The following is a 16,946-nucleotide window of genomic DNA, read 5'->3' as shown; positions in this document are numbered from 1 at the left end:
ATGTTGCTGCAAATGGCATTATTTCATTCCTTTTTATGGCCAAGTAATATTCCATTGTATATATGTACCACATCTTTACTCATCTGTCGATGGACATTTAGGTTGCTTCCATGTCTTGGCTATTGTAAATAGTGCTGCAATGAACACTGAGGTGCATGCATCCCTTTGAACCATGGTTTTCTCCAGATATATGCTCAGTAATGGGATTTCTGGATCATACGGTAGCTCTATTTTAAAATTTTTAAGGAACCTCCATACTGTTATCCATAGTGGCTGTACCAATTTACATTCCCACCAACAGTGTAGGAGGGTTCCCTTTTCTCCACACCCTCTCTAGCATTTATTGTTTGTAGATTTTTTGATGATGGCCATTCTGTCTGGTGTGAGGTGATACCTCATTGTAGTTTTGATTTGCATTTCTCTAATAATTAGTGATGTTGAGAATCTTTTCATATGCCTCTTGGCCATCTGTATGTCTTCTTTGGAGAAATGTCTATTTAGGTCTTCTGCCCATTTTTTGATTGGGCTATTTGTTTTTTGTTTTGATATTGAGCCACATGAGCTGTTTGTACATTTTGGAGAATAATCCCTTGTCAGTTGCATCATTTGCAAATAGTTTCTCCCATTCCATGGGTTGCCCCTTCATTTTGTTTATAGTTTCCTTTGCTGTGCAAAAAATTTTGAGTTTAATTAGGTCCCATTTATTTTTGTTTTTATTTACATTAGGAGACAAATCGAAAAAGATATTGTTGCGATTTATGTCAAAGAGTGTTCTGCCTGTGTTTTCCTCTAAGGGTTTTGTAGTATCCAGGCTTACATTTAGGTCTTTAATTAATTTTGAGTTTATTTTATGTGTACTGTGTTAGAGAATGTTCTAATTTCATTCTTTTACATGTAGCTGTCCGGTTTCCCCCACACCATTTATTGAAGAGACTGTCTTTTTTCCATTGTATAGTCTCGCCTCTTTGTTGTAGATTAATAGGCCATAGGTGTGTGGGTTTATTTCTGGTCTTTCTATCCTGTTCTATTGATCTATATTTCTGTTTTTGTGCCAGCACCATACTGTTTTGATGACTGTAGCTTTGTAATATAGCGTGAACTCAGGAAGCTTGTTTCCTCCAGCTGCATTTTTCTTTCTCAAGATTGCTTTTTCTATTCAGGGTCTTTTGTGTCTCCATACAAATTTTATGAGTTTTTGTTCTAGTTCTGTGAAAATGCCATTGGTAATTTGCTAGGGATTGCATTGAATCTGTAGATTGCTTTGGGTAATATAGTCATTTTCACAGTATTGATTCTTCCAATCCAAGAACATGGTATATCTTTCCATCTGTGTGCGTCATCTTCAGTTTCTTTCATCAGCATCTAATAGTTTTTGAAGTACAGGTCTTTTGCCTCCTTAGGTAGTTTTATTCCTAGGTATTTTATTCTTTTTGATGCAGTGGTAAATGGGATTGTTTCTTTAATTTCTCTTTCTGATCTTTCATTGTTAGTGTATAGAAATGCAACAGATTTTTGTGTATTAATTTCATACCCTACAACTTCACTGAATTCACTGATGAGTTCTAGTAGTTTTCTGGTAGCATCTTTAGGATTTTCTATGTACAGTATCATGTCATCTGCAAACAGTGATAGTTTTACTTCTTTTCCGATTTGGATTCCTTTTATTTCTTCTCTGCTGTGTCTAGAACATCCAAAATTATGTTGAATAACAGTGGTGAGGGTGGACATCCTTGGCTTGTTCCTGATCTTAGAGAAAATGCTTTTAGCTTTTTACAGTTGAGTATGATCTTAGCTGTAAGTCTGTCATATATGGCCTTTATTATGTTGAGGTATGTTCCTTCTATGCCCACTTAATGGAGAGTTTTTATCATAAATGGGTGTTGAATCTTGTCAAAAGCTTTTTCTGCATCTACTGAAATGATCATATGGTCATATTTGTCAACTTGTTAATGTGGTGTGTCACACTGATTTATTTGGGGATATTGAAAAATCCTTGCATCCCTGGGATAAATTCCACTTGATCATGGTGTATGATCATTTTAATGTATTGTTAGATTTAGTTTGCTAGTATTTTGTGGAGAATTTTTGTGTCTATGTTCACCAGTGATATTGGCCTGTAATTTTCTTTTTTTGTGGTATCTTTGTCTAGTTTTGGTATCAGGGTGATGGTTGCCTCATAGAATGAGTTTGGGAGGGTTCTTTCCTCTGAAAATTTTTGGAAAGGTTTCAGAAGGATAGGTGTTTACTCTTCTCTAAATGTTTGGTAGAGTTCAACTGTGAAGCCATCTGGTCCTTAACTTTTGTTTGCTGGGAGTTTTGAAATCACTGATTGAATTTCAGTACTGGTAATTGTTCATATTTTCTATTTCTTCCTGGTTCACTATTGAAAGATTATAAGAATTTGTCCATTTCTTCTACATTGTACATTTTATTGGCATATATTTGCTTGTAGTAGTCTCTTATGATCCTTTGTATTTCAGTAGTGTCCATTGTAACTTCTCCTTTTTCATTTCTAATTTTATTGATTTGAGCCCTCTCCCTTTTTCCTTGATGAGTCTGGCTAAAGGTTCATCAATTTTGTTTACTTTTTCAAAGAACCAGCTTTTAGTCTCATTGATCTTTGCTGTTGTTTTCTTTGTCTCTATTTCATTTCTTTTTTTTTTTTTTGATTAGGGTATAGTTGTTTTACAATATTGTGTTAGTTTCTACTGTACAGAGAAGTGGAGTTCCCTGTGCTATACAGCAGGTTCTCATTAGTTAACTATTTTATACATATTAGTGTATATATGTTAGTCCCAATCTCCCAATTTATCACCCCCACTTTCCTCCCTTAGTGTCCATACATTTTTTCTCTACATTTGTGTCTCTATTTCTGCCTTGCAAACCAGTTTATCTGTACAATTTTTCTAGATTCCACAAGTATGCGTTAATATACGATATTTGTTTTTCTCTTTCTGACTTACTTCACTCTGTATAACAGTCTCTAGGTCCATCCACATCTCTATAAATGACCCAATTTCGTTCCTTTTTATGGCTGAGTAATATTCCATTGTATATATGTACCACATCTTCTTTATGAATTCATTCCATGACCTGGCTATTGTAAATAGTGTTGCTATGACATTGGGGTGCATGTGTCACTTTTTTTTTAGTATCTTTATTGGAGTATAATTGCTTTCCAATGTTGTGTTAGTTTCTGCTGTATAACAAAGTGAATCAGCTATATGCATATGTATATCCCCGTATCCCCTCCCTCTTGCGTCTCCCTCCTACCCTCCTTTTCCCACCCCCTCTAGGTGGTCGCAAAGCACCGAGCTGATCTCCCTGTGCTATGCAGCTGCTTCCCACTGGCTATCTATTTTACATTTGGTAGTGTATATATGTCGGTGTTACTCTCTCACTTCGTCCCAGCTTACCCTTCTCCCTCCCCGTGTCCTCAAGTCCATTCTCTATGTCTGTGTCTTTATTCCTGTCCTGCCCATAGGTTCTTCAGAACCTTTTTTTTTTTTTTAGATGCCATATATATGTGTTAGCATAAAGTATTTGTTTTTCTCTTTCTGACTTACTTCACCCTGTATGACACACTCTAGGTCCATCCACTTCACTACAAATAACTCATTTTCATTTCTCTTTATGGCTGAGTAATATTCCATTGTATATATGTGCCACATCTTCTTTATCCATTCATCTGTCGATGGACACTTAGGCTGCTTCCATGTCCTGGCTATTGTAAATCGTGCTGCAATAAACATTGTGGAACATGACTCTTTTTGAATTATGGTTTTCTCAGGGTATATGCCCAGTAGTGGGATTGCTGGGTCATATGGTAGTTTTATTTTTAGTTTTTTAAAGAACCTCCATGCTGTTCTCCATAGTGGCTGTATCAATTTACATTCCCACCAACAGTGTATGAGGGTTCCCTTTTCTCCACACCCTCTCCAGCATTTACTGTTTGTAAATTTTTTTATGATGGCCATTCTGACTGATGTGAGGTGATACCTCATTGTGGTTTTGATTTGCATTTCTCTAATGATTAGTATTGCTGAGTGTCTTTTCCTGTATTTGTTGGCAATCTGTATATCTTCTTTGGATTAATGTCTATTTAGGTGTTCCACCCATGTTTTGATTGGGTTTTTGTTTTTTAATATTGAGCTGCATGAGCTGTTTGTATATTTTGCAGATTAATCCTTTGTCCATTGCTTTGTTTGCAAATAGTTTCTCCCATTCTGAGGGCTGGCTTTTTGTCTTCTTTATGGTTTCCTTTGCTGTGCAAAAGCTATTAACTTTCATTAGGTCTTGTTTATTTTTTTTTGTGGTACGTGGGCCTCTCACTGTTGTGGCCTCTCCTGTTGTGGAGCACAGGCTCCGGACGCACAGGCTCAGTGGCCATGGCTCACAGGCCCAGCCGCTCCGTGGCACATGGGACCTTCCCAGACTGGGGCATGAACCCACGTCCCCTGCATCAGCAGGCGGACTCTCAACCACTGCGCCACCAGGGAAGCCCCTTGTTTATTTTTGTTTTGATTTCCATTACTCTAGGAGGTGGGTCAAATAAGATCTTCCTGTGATTTATGTCCAAGAGTGTTCTTCCTACGTTTTCCTCTAAGAGTTTTACAGTGTCTGGTGTTACATTTAGGTCATTAATCCATTTTGAGTTTATTTTTGTGTATGGGGTTAGGGAGTGTTCTAGTTTCATTCTTTTAAATGTAGCTGTCCAGTTTTCTGAGCACCACTTATTGAAGAGACTGTCTTTTCTCCGTTCTATGTTCTTGCCTCCTTTGACATAAATTAGGTGACCATATCTGCATGGGTTTATCTCTGAGCTTTCTATCCTGTTCCATTGCTCTATATTTCTGTTTTTGTTCCCATTCTGTACTGTCTTGATTACTGTAGCTTTGCAGTATAATCTTAAATCAGGGAGTCTGATTCCTCCAGCTCTGTTTTTTTCCCCCCCTCAAGATTGCTTTGGCTATTTGGCGTCTTTTGTGTCTCCATACAGATTTTAAGATTTTTTTGTTCTAGTTCTGTGGAAAATACCATTGGAAATTTGATAGGGATTGCATTGAATCTGTAGGTTGCTTTGGGTAGTATAGTCATTTTCACAGTATTGATTCTTCCAATCCAAGAACATGGTATATCTTTCCATCTGTTTGTATCATCTTCAGTTTCTTTCATCAGCATCTTATAGTTTTCTGCATACAGGTCTTTTGCCTCCTTAGGTAGTTTAACCCTAGGTATTTTATTCTTTTTGTTGCAATGGTAAATGGGAGTGTTTCCTTAATTTCTCTTTCAGATTTTTCATCATTAGTGTATAGGAATGCAAGAGATTTCTGTGCATTAATTTTGTATCCTGCAACTTTACCAAATTGATTGATTAGGTCTAGTAGTTTTCTGGTGGCATCTTTAGGATTTTCTATGTATAGTATCGTGTCATCTGCAAACAGTGATAGCTTTACTTCTTCTTTTCCAATTTGTATTCCTTTTATTTCTTCTCTGACTGCTGTGTCTATGACTTCCAAAACTATTTTGAATAATAGTGGTGAGCATGGACATCCTTGTCTTTTTCCTGATCTTAGCAGATAATGCTTTTAGTTTTTCATTATTGAGAATGATGTTTGCTATGGGTTTGTCATATATGGCCTTTATTATGTTGAGGTAGGTTCCCACTGTGCCCATTTCTGGAGAGTTTTTATCATAAATAGGTGTTGAATTTTGTCAAAAGCTTTTCCTGCATATATTGAGATTATCATATGGTTTTTATTCAATTTGTTAATATGGAGTGTCACATTGATTGATTTGCATATATTGAAGAATCCTTGCATCTTGGGATAAATCCTACTTGATCATATTGTATGATCCTTTTTATGTGTTGTTGGATTCTGTTTGCTCGTATTTTGTTGAGGATTTTTGAATCTATATTCATCAGTGATATTGGTCTGTAATTCTATTTTTTGTGACATCTTTGTCTGGCTTTGGTATCAGGGTGGTGGTGGCCTTGTAGAATGAGTTTCGGTGTGTTCCTCCCTCTGAAATTTTTTGGAGGAGTTTGAGGAGGATGGCTGTTAGTTCTTCTCTACATGTTTGATAGAATTCACCTGTGAAGCCATCTGGTCCTAGACTTTTGTTTGTTGGAAGATTTTTAATCACAGTTTCAATTTCATTACTTGCAATTGGTCTGTTCATATTTTCTATTTCTTCCTGGTTCAGTCTTGGAAGGTTATACCTTTCTAAGAGTTTGTCAATTTCTTCCAGGTTGTCCATTTTATTGGCATAGAGTTGCTTGTAGTATTCTCTTATGATGCTTTGTATTACTGCAGTGTCTGTTGTAACTTCTCCTTTTTCATTTCTAATTTTATTGATTTGAGTCCTCTCCCTCTGAGTCTGGCTAATGGTTTATCAATTTTGTTTATCTTCTCAAAGAACCAGATTTTAGTTTTATTGATCTTTGCTATTGTACTCTTTGTCTGTTTTTCATGTATTTCTTCTGTGGTCTTTATGATTTCTTTCCTTCTACTAACTTGGGGTTTTGTTTGTTTTTCTTTCTCTAGTTCCTTTAGTTGTTAAATTAGATTGTTTATTTGGGATTTTTCTTGCTTCCTGAGGTAAGATTTTATTGCTGTAAATTCTCTTAGAACTGCTTTTTCTGTGTCCCATAGGTTTTAAATAATTGTGTTTTCATTTTCATTTGTCTCTAGGTATTTTTTGATTTCCTCTTTGATTTCTTTAGTGAGCCATTGGTTGTTTAGTAGCATATTGTTTAACCTCCACATGTTTGTGTCTTTTTCACATTTTTTTTTCTTGTAGTTCATTTCTAATCTCAGTGTTGTTGTCAGAAAGATGGTTGATATGATTTCAATTTATTTAAATTTACAAAGCTTGTTTTGTGTCCTAGAATGTGATCAATCCTGGAGAATGTTCCATGTGTACTTGAAAAGAATGTGTATTCTGCTCCTTTTAGAGGGAATGCTCTATAAATACTGATTAAGTCCATCTGGTCTAACGTGTCCTTTAAGGCCTGTGTTTCCTTATTGATTTTCTGTCTGGATGATCTATTGATGAAAGTGGGGTTTCAAAGTCCCCCACTAGTATTGTGTTACTGTTGATTTCTCCTTTTATGGTTGTTAGTATTTGCCTTATATATTGAGGTGCTGCTCTGTTGGGTGCATATATACTTACAATTTTTATATCTTCTTGGATTGATCCCTTGATCATTATGTAGTGTCCTTTGTCTCTTGCAAGAGTTTTTAAAGTCTATTTTGTCTGAGATGAGTATAGCTACACCAGCTTTCTTTTGATTTCCATTTGCAATGAATACCTTTTTCCATCCCCTCTCATTGTCTGTATGTGTTCTTAGATCTGAAGTGTGTTTCTTGTAGACAGCATGTATATGGGTCTTGTTTTTGTAACCATTCAGCTAGTCTGTGACTTTTGGTTGGAGCATTTAATCCATTTACATTTAACATAATTATTGATATGTACGTTCTTATTGCCATTTTAATTGTTTTGTATTTGTCTTTGTAGGTCTTTTCCCTTCCTTTCCTCTTCTCTTTTGTGATTTGATGGCTAAATTTACTGTTGTGTTTTTATTCCTTATTCTTTTTTTGTTTGTGTATCTATTGTAGATTTTTGGTTTGTGGTTACCATGAGGTTTTGATATAGCAGTCTTTATATAAAGAAGATTGTTTTATGTTGCCGGTCTTTTAATTTCAAATGCATTTCCAATGTCCTGCATTTGTACTCTCCTCTTCTCATGATTGCTGGTTTTGATATATTTTTTGTGTGGATGATTTCCTACCTTTATATTTGCCTTTTCCTATATTCTTGTTTTTAGTTGTGGCCTTTTCTTTTTCTTTTTCACCTAGAGAAGTTCCTTTAGCGTTTGTTGCAAAGCTGGTCTGCTCTGGTGGTGCTGAATTCTCTTAGCTTCTCATTTTTGTAAAGCTCTTGATTTCTCCATCAAATCTGAACAAGAGCCTTGCTGGCTAGTGTATTCTTGGTTGTAGGTTCTTCCCTTTCATCAGTTTAAATATATGGTGCCACTCCTTTCTGGCCTGTAATGTTTCTGCTGAAAAATCAGCTGATAACCTTATGGAAGTTCCCTTGTACGTTATTTGTTTCTTTTCCCTTGTTTCTTTTAGTATTTTCACTTTGTCTTTAATTTTTGTCAGTTTGATTACTCTGTGTCCCAGCATGTTCCTCCTTGGGTTTATCCTGCCTTGGACTCTCTGGGCTTCCTGGACTTGGGTTACACTTTCCTTTCCCATGTTAGGGTATTTTTCAGCTATTGTCTATTCAAATATTTACTCAGGTCCTTTCTATCTTCTCCTTCTGAGACTCCTATAATGTGAATGTTGGTGCATTTAATGTTGTCTCAGAGGTCTCTTAGATTTTCCTCATTTCTTTTCATTCTTTCTTCTTTATTCTGTTCCACAGCAGTGATTTCTGCCATTTTGTCTTCCAGTTCACTTATACATTCTTCTGCTTTATTTATTCTGCTATTGATTCCTTTTAGTGTATTTTTCATTTCAGTTGTTGTATTGTTCATCTATGTTTGTTCTTTAGTTCTTTTATGTCTTTATTAAATATTTCTTGTATCTTCCTGGTCTGTGCCTTTATCTTTTTCTGAGATCTTAGATCATCCTTACTATCATTACTCTGAATTCTTTTTTGGGTAGATTGCCTGTCTCCGCTGAGTTGTTGTTCTGGGATTTTATCTTGTCCCTTTCTCTGGGATATAGTCCTCTGCTGTCTCATTTTGTCTTTCTGTGATTGTGGTTTCCATTCCACAGGTTGCAGGGTTGTAGTTCTTCTTGCTTCTGCTGTCTGCTGCCTTGTGGATGAGGCTGGTCTAAGGGGCTTATGCTGGTTTCCTGGTGAGAGGGACTGGTTCCAGCCCACTGGTGGGCAGAGCTGGGTCTTGTCCCTCCTGTGGGCAGGGCTGTGTTAATGGGTGTGTTTAGTGGCCAGCTGTGGGCTTAGGAAGACTTTAGGCAGCCTGTTTGCTGATGGGTGGGGCTGTGTTCCCACCCTGTTGGTTGTTTGGTCTGAGGCATCCCAGCACTAGAACCTACTGGCGGTTGGGTGAGGCCAGGTCTTGGTGAGAAAATGGTGGCCTCCAGGAGGGCTTACGCCAATGAGTACTACCCAGAACTACCGCCACCAGTGTCTCTGTCCACACAGTGAGTCACAGCCACCCCCTCACACGCCCCCAACCCCCTCCACAGGAGACCCTCCAATACCAGCAGGTAGGTCTGGCCTAGGGTCTTAAGAGGTCACTCTTTTTCCCCTGTGTCCTGGTGCTCATGAGACCTTGTGTGTGCCCTCCAAGAGTGGAATTTCTGCCTCCCCCAGTTCTTTGGAAGTTTTGCAGTCAAACAAGGAGCTAGTCTGACAAACTGACTTGTTCTAATGTGTGAATGGTAGAGGGAGAACTGTTTACCCTTCCCCTCTTTCTAGGCAACATGCTCAAGCTCTCCCCATGTCACAAACACCCCCATGTGCATCATGCATGCTTTGATGCATCCAAAATATGGCTCTAAGAGTCCAGGCAAGCCAGCAGGATATTTTTGAGCTGGGCTTGTGTTTATTCAAAATTAAAAAAGGGTCGGAGCTGTCTTCTCTGCTCTATATTTCAGCACAGAAAAAAATCTTCACACACATTGCTACTGTGTTTAAACGAACTGTGCTATGCTCCCCTTACAAGGAGAAGAACTGAGTATGCAGTCTGATTTAGGATGCTTTTCCTGTGGGTGTTTGACAATAGAAGCACACCATCACAAATCCAAGAAAATAAATTTATTAAACTTTGAAGGAAAAAATCCACAGACATAAAGAAAGTTAAATATAAACTGCAGGACACAACTAGTCATACTAGTGAATAATGGCTTGTGTGGCCAGCAAAGTACCAAAATGACATTCGGAGACCGATTGAGGTATTTAGCTATTTTTGGCTATAGAAATGTCAGCCTATTGTAAAATAGTAAGATAGCTTTCCCAAACACACAGTTTTAAGTTGAATTAGGTTCTACATTGATGAAACTGTCTATGAAACTAAATTATGTAGCTCTTAGAGAAAACCGTAGCAGCAAGGTAGCAGAAAATCTATTAAACATCTATTACAAAGTAACATGTTGAACTTTAAACACCCAATTCTAGCTTTTCACTGTCCTTCCTGCAAGAAAGAGGGAATTTAAAATTGCCAACCATTAAGCTTGTTTCCTAAAAAGGTATGGCAAATACTATTTAAGTTAAAGCTAACTTTAAAGTTTTATTAACCTTTAAAAAATACTTAAGTGAGAAGCATTCTTGAGTGAGATGAGTCTTCTCTTTTTGACAAACCTTTTGAGGAGCAATCCCAGTGCTCCTATGAATGATGTTTAGGTTATTAAGATATTGAACAATAACTTATAATTTACTCAGGCTGCTTCTTTTTCTTCTGACTACCCGCTTTAAGGCCAATCCACTTAGAGGGGAAGTAAAAAATGATGAAACTTCTTTTATTAAGTAAATCCTATAAAAGATTTGGTAAGGAAGAAAGTTTCTGCTATGGGTTTAAATAAATTTTTTAATTATCTTGGGGATTTAAAATCTTGTTTTTTCTCTTTTTTTGCTACCATGAATAATGAGTATGTGTCTGGCTATAGGCTGTGAAAGAAAAAGCTTTTTCTTGAACTTTTATTCCATGATCTGGTTAACTTCACTTCGACCAGCTTCAACTTACAAAATGCTTCTTGTACCTATTCCTTCCTTAGGTAAATATGAACTAAGAGACACTGTGGCCGAGGTTCTAAGGCTTGACTCTCAAGATCTGAGTGCACTAAGAAACTCCTTCCCTGTGCACTGCAGTGATTAAGCATTCTGGGTCAATAGGAACCAGCTATGATTTCTATTCTCTTAGTATGCAGTGCTCTGACATGAACCAAAACTTGGGTAAGAAAAGCCTTTTTGTTCATTTGTGTTGTGGGGTTTTTTGGTTTTTTTGGTTCATGATAAGTTGATCTGTGCAAACATTTTAAAGTTTTCTAAATTAACAAATATCTGTTTACAAATTCAGATAAGATGAACACATTCCAATAATGCAGCTAACTACAATCATTTTAGAATCATTTAAAGAGTTTTAGGAGGTATAAAAAGGGCCCTGTAAAAAACTAGTTTTTCTTCAGGTGCGTTGACCAAAGCATTAAACCAGCTTTAGACTGCAGTTACTACATTCTTTAGATGGGTCGGCATGAGCTACAGTACACCGTGTATAGTGTAATAGAAAATAGCCATGCTTAAAGTGTAAATTATTAAAAATACCTTTATCCATTTTATGTCAAAATAAATGTTTTACATATCCAAACTATTTCTTCTCTTCTTACCTAAACTTTTAGTTCCCAATTATTAAAAAAAAATTAGCCTGTGCTATGATTTGCATTCAATCGTCCTGAACTGCAAAAGCCACCTGATTTTTCGCTTTTTCAAAAAGCATGATTAACTATAGATTAAAAAACATAGCCATTCAATGCTTAGTAGCACAAAATTAACACCCACAATAACAAGACAATCACTGCCACTAAACAGTCTTTGAGACAATTCTTTAAAATATTTACAATTCACAAGAATATCTATCTGATGAAGGGTTCTTCTTCTTTTTCTTTAATATCATGTTTCAACATCTCAGGAAAAGCCATTTAGAATCTGTATCCCCCACCCTCAACTCCCACCCCCCTCCAAAAAATGTTTAAACATTGTTTTGGTTTAAGCATTCATGCCCTAGCCAACTCTTTGCTAGAGTAAATAGGTAACTCATTAAATATGTAGCTCATGGGAAATCGAAGAAAAGCTACGGCATGATTTTGTTCAGTTGGTCTGTGCTCACGTAGCCACATGATGAGAGAAACTCTTTGTCAGGCAAGGGCAGGGCAGTTGCATTGAGTACGAGGCCCTGTGGAGATTGTACTATATGAATGGAGGTATAGTCTGGGACAGGCAACTCAGAACTTGGAACACGTTCTGCTGTCCCAGACCTCCCAGCAGTAGTGGTAAGGCTTTCCGTGGTGATGTAAATGTCTTCCTGGTTAAAGCTTGGCTCTACATGTGATTCAACCTCGATATGAGGGGCCAGGGCGATGCACTTTTTAGCATCTGCCTCACAGAAGTAGGCGTTGTCCATGATGAAGTTTGCTTGGCAGGGTGAGACGACTTCTGGATGCATGTCACACTGGGAGATCCCAGCCTTATTCTTTTGGCCTGGGGAAAGGACCACACTCCCTGCTGGTGTAATGTCACTTACCTGGGCATAAAAGTCGATGTTTGCCAATGAATTTGGATTGCTGAGCTGTTGCTGTGTATGGCCAGCTTGATGAGTTGACTCAGTTTTGGCAATAAGAAGTGATCTTGGTTTGTTTTCCTCTCCTAGGATAACACTGGGCTGCTGGCTAGCAGGGGTAGCATCATTCGAAGGTGAGTTATCTAGATTCTTCTGGTCAAGGCACAAGCGATCTGCTTCCCCTTTCAACCTTTGTGGCTGAGCAACCTCTGAGGTACCATCACACATGTCATTGGCATTGAAATCAGTCTCCAGAATGTCAGGTTCATAACAGCTGGTACGTCCAGAGTCGTCATCCTTTGCCCCAAGGATATTAAGTGATTTTTCATGGTCATTGCTTAGAAGTCTGTCTGTGTCTGATCCTTCAGTCTTTTCATCGGGGTCATCAATATCTAGCTCAATAAATTCAACCCAAGAGTCATCATTGTAGAATTCGTGTTTATAGTTGTCATGAATGGCTAAGATTGTGTTCACCTCTTCTAATTTTCCTTCCTAGGAAATAGAAAATGAAGATCTATGAAAAACTCACAACAATTAAGTGATATAATAAATAACATTCAGAGACTAATTAGTAACAAAACCACATTAGTGAAGAACTTTTCTTTCTTTCTTTTTAAAAATTCTTTTCTATTATGGTTCATCACAGAATACCAAACATAGTTCTCCATGCTATACAGCAGGATGTTGTTTATCCATTCCATATATAATAGCTTATATCTGCTAACCTCAACCTCCCATTCCATCCCTCCCCCAACCCCCTCCCCCTCGGCAACTACAAGTCTGTTCTCTATGTCTGTGAGTCTGTTTTTGTTTCATACGTAGATACGTTCATTTGTGTCATATTTTAGATTCCACATATAAGTGATATCGTATGGTATTTGTCTTTCTCTTTGACTTACTTCACTTAATATGACAATCTCTAGTTGCATCCATGTTGCTGCAAGTGGCATTATTTCATTCTTTTTTATGGCTGAGTAGTATTCCATTGTATATATGTACCACATCTTCTTTATCCATTCATCTGTTGATGGGCATTTAGGTTGTTTCTGTCTTGGCTATTGTGAATAGTGCTGCTGTGAACATAGGTGTGCATGTATCTTTTTGGATTAGAGTTTTGTCTGGATATATGCCTAGGAGTGGGATTGCTGGATCATATGGTAATTCTATTTTTAGTTCTCTGAGGAACCTCTATATTGTTTTCCATAGAGGCTGTACCAACTTACATTCCAACAGTGTAGGAGTGTTCCCTTTTCTCCACACCCTCTCCAGCATCTGTTATTTGTAGAGTTTTTAATGATGGCCATTCTGACTGGTGTGACGTGGTACCTCATTGTAGTTTTGATTTGCATTTCTCTAGTAATTAGCAATGCTGAGCATCTTTTCATGTACCTATTGGCCATTTGTATTTCTTCTTTGGAGAAATGTCTATTTAGGTCTTCTGCCCATTTTTCAATTGTGTTGTTTTTTTGTTGAGTTGTATGAGCTATTTGTATATTTTGGAAATAAAGCCCTTATTGGTCTCATTGTTTGAAAATACTTTCTCCCATTCTGTAGGTTGTCTCTTTGTTTATGGTTTCTTTTGCTGTGCAAAAGCTGGTAAGTTTGATTAGGTCCCATTTGTTTCTTTTTGTTTTTATTTCTATTGCTTTGGGAGACTGACTTAAGAAAACATTGGTATGATTTATGTCAGAGAATGTTTTGCCTATGATCTGTCCTAGGAGTTTTGTGGTGTCATGTCTTAAGTCTTTAAGCCGCTGTGAGTTTATTTTTATGTATGGTGAGAGGGTATGTTCTAACTTCATTGATTTCCATATGGCTATCCAAGTTTCCCAGCACCACTTGTTGAAGAGACTGTCTTTTTCCTATTGTGTATTCTTTCCTCCTTTGTTGAAGACTGACTATAGGTGTGTGGGTTTATTTCTGGGCTCTCTATTCTGTTTCATTGACCTATATGTCTGTTTTTTGTGCCAATACCCCTGTAGCTTTGTAGTATTGTCTGAACTCTGGGAGGGTAATGCCTCCTACTTTGTTCTTTTTCTTCAGGATTGCTTTAGCAATTCTGGGTCTTTAATAGTTCCATATAAATTTTAGGATTATTCTAGTTCTGTGAAAAATGTCATGGGTAATTTGATAGGGACTGCATTAAATCTGTAGTTTGCTTTGGGCTGTATGACCATTTTAACAATGTTAATTCTTCCAATCCATGAGCATGGGATATCTTTCCATTTCTTTGACTCACCTTCAGTTTCCTTTATTAATATTTTATAGTTCTCAGCATATAAGTCTTTTACCTCCACAGTCAGGTTTATTCTTAAGCTTATTTTATATTTTTGGGTGAGATTTTAAATAATATTGTTTGTTTACATTCCCTTTCTGATATTCTGTTGTTAGTATAAAGAAATGCAACCGGTTTCTATATGTTAATCTTGTATCCTGCTACTTTGCTGAATTTGCTTATTATTTCTAGCAGTTTTTTTGTGGATTCTTTAGGGTTTTCTATATAGTATGTCATCTGCATAAAATGACAATTTTGCCTCTTCCCTTCCAATTTGGATACTTTTTATTTCTTTTTCTTGTCCGATTGCTATGGCTAGGACTTCCAATACTATGTTAAATAGAAGAGGTAAGAGTGGGCATCCTTGTCTTGTTCCAGATTTTAGCAGGGAGTCTTTCAGCTTTTCACCCTTGAGTATTATATTGGCTGTGGGTTTGTCATAGCTTTTACTATGTTGAGATATGTTCCCTGTGTACCCACTTTGGTAAGAGTTTTTTATCATGAATGGATGTGGAATTTTGTCAAATGTTCTTTCTGCATCTTTTGAGATGATCATGTGGTTTTTGTCTTCTCTTTTGTTTATGTGATGTATCACATTGATTTGTGTATGCTGAACCATGCTTGTGAACTTGGGATGACTCTTGGTCATGGTGTATGATCTTTTTTTATGTGTTGTTGGATTTTGTTGAGAATTTTTGTGTCTATATTCATCAAAGTTATTGGCCTGTAATTTTCTTTTTTGGTGGTGTCTTTGTCTGGTTTTGGTATCAGGGTGATGGTGGCTTCATAGAATGTCTTTGGGAGTGTTCCCTCCTCTTCAATTCTTTGGAAGAGTTTGAGAAGGACTGGTGTGAGTTCTTTGTATGTTTGGTAGAATTTGCCTTTGAAGACATCTGGTCCTGGATTTTTGTTTGTAGGGAGTTAATTACATATTCTATTTCACCTGTAATGATTAGTCTGTTCAAATTATCTACTTATTGTTGATTCAATTTTGGTGGGCTGTATGTTTCTAGAAACTTGTCCTTTTCTTCTAGGTTGTTGAATTTGTTGAGATATAATTGGTCATAGCATTCCCTTATGGTTTCTGTATTACTGTGATATCAGTTGTTATGTCTCCTTTTTCATTTCTTATTTTGTTTATTTGGGTTCTCTCTCTTTTCTTCTTGGTGAGCCTGGCCAGAGGTTTGTCAGTCTTGTTTACCCTTTCAAAGAACCAGCTCTGGGTTTTATTGATTTTTTTCTACTTTTTAATCACTATGATTATTTCCATCCTTCTGCTGATTTTAGGTTCTGTTTGTTCTTTTTCTACTTCTTTTAAGTGGTAGATTAGGTTGTTTATCTGAGACTTTTCTTGTTTTTTTTGAGGAAGGCCTGTATCACTATGAACTTCCCTCTAGGAATTGCTTTTGCTGCATCCCATAGATTTTGTACAGTGGTGTTTTCATGGTAATTTTTCTCAAGGTATTTTTTAATTTACTCTTTGATTTCATTGTTGACTGATTGGTTTTTTAGTAGCATATTGTTTGGTAATCGTTTTTTTAGTAGCATATTGTTTAGTAGTCATTTTCTTTTTCTGTGGTTGATTTCTAGTTTCATGCTGCTGTGGTCAGAAAAGATGCTTGAGATAATTTCTATACTCAAGTTTGTTGAGGTCTGTTTTGTACCCTAGTATGTGGTCAATCCTAGAGAATGTTCCATGTGCACTCAAAAAGAATGTATATTCTGTTTTTTTGGATGTAATGTCCTAAAAATATCAATTAGGTCTATCTGTTCTATTGTATCATTTAGGATCTCTGTTGCCTTATTTTCTTTCTAGAAGATCTGTGCACTGATGTGAGTGGGGTGTTAAAGTCTCCTACTATTATTGTATTCCTGTCAGTTTCTCCCTTTATGTCTGTTAGTATTTGTTTTATGTATTTGGGTGCTCCTATATTAGGTGCATATATGTTGATGAGTGTAAAAGTGTCCTTCTTTATTTTTCTTTATGGCCTTTGTTTTAAAGTCTATTCTGTCTGATACGTGTATTGTGATCCCCACCTTGTCATTTCCATTTGCATGAAATATCTTTTTCCATCTCCTCACTTTCAATCTGTGTCCTTTGCTCTAAAGTGGGTCTCTTGTAGGCAGCATATTGTAGGCTCTTGTTTTTTTATCCAATCTTCCTCTCTGTGTCTTTTGATTGGAGCATTTAGTCCATTGACATTAAGGTAATTATTGATATGTATTTATTGCCATTTTAAGCCTTGCTTTCCTGTTGATTTTTAATTTCTTCTTTGTCCCTTTTTTCTTTTTGTTTTTCCCTTTTGTGGTTTGATGATTTTTCTTTTGTATTGTACTTCTTTTTGGTTTCTCTGAGTCTAT

The 16,946-nt window shown here is 36.7% G+C and overlaps 1 protein-coding gene across 1 annotated transcript in view; it reads right to left on the bottom strand.

The window, feature by feature from the left end:
- Positions 1-9,813: 9,813 nt before the first annotated feature.
- Positions 9,814-16,946, bottom strand: part of GHR (growth hormone receptor) — a 160,690-nt gene continuing 153,557 nt past the window's right edge. Inside the window, exon 9 of the mRNA XM_022598269.3 lies at positions 9,814-12,802. Coding sequence (XP_022453977.2) covers positions 11,825-12,802 — 978 coding nt within the window. The 3' untranslated portion in view covers positions 9,814-11,824. The remainder of the gene's footprint in view (positions 12,803-16,946) is intronic.

Source organism: Delphinapterus leucas, chromosome 3 (genome assembly GCF_059928025.1).
Source record: "Delphinapterus leucas isolate spDelLeu-1000000601 "Yukka" chromosome 3, BTC_Dleu_Yukka2, whole genome shotgun sequence".
In the NCBI taxonomy this organism is placed as follows: domain Eukaryota; kingdom Metazoa; phylum Chordata; class Mammalia; order Artiodactyla; family Monodontidae; genus Delphinapterus; species Delphinapterus leucas.
The sequence above is the reverse complement of the archived record's forward strand: the minus strand, read 5'-3'. Positions and strand labels throughout refer to the sequence as shown.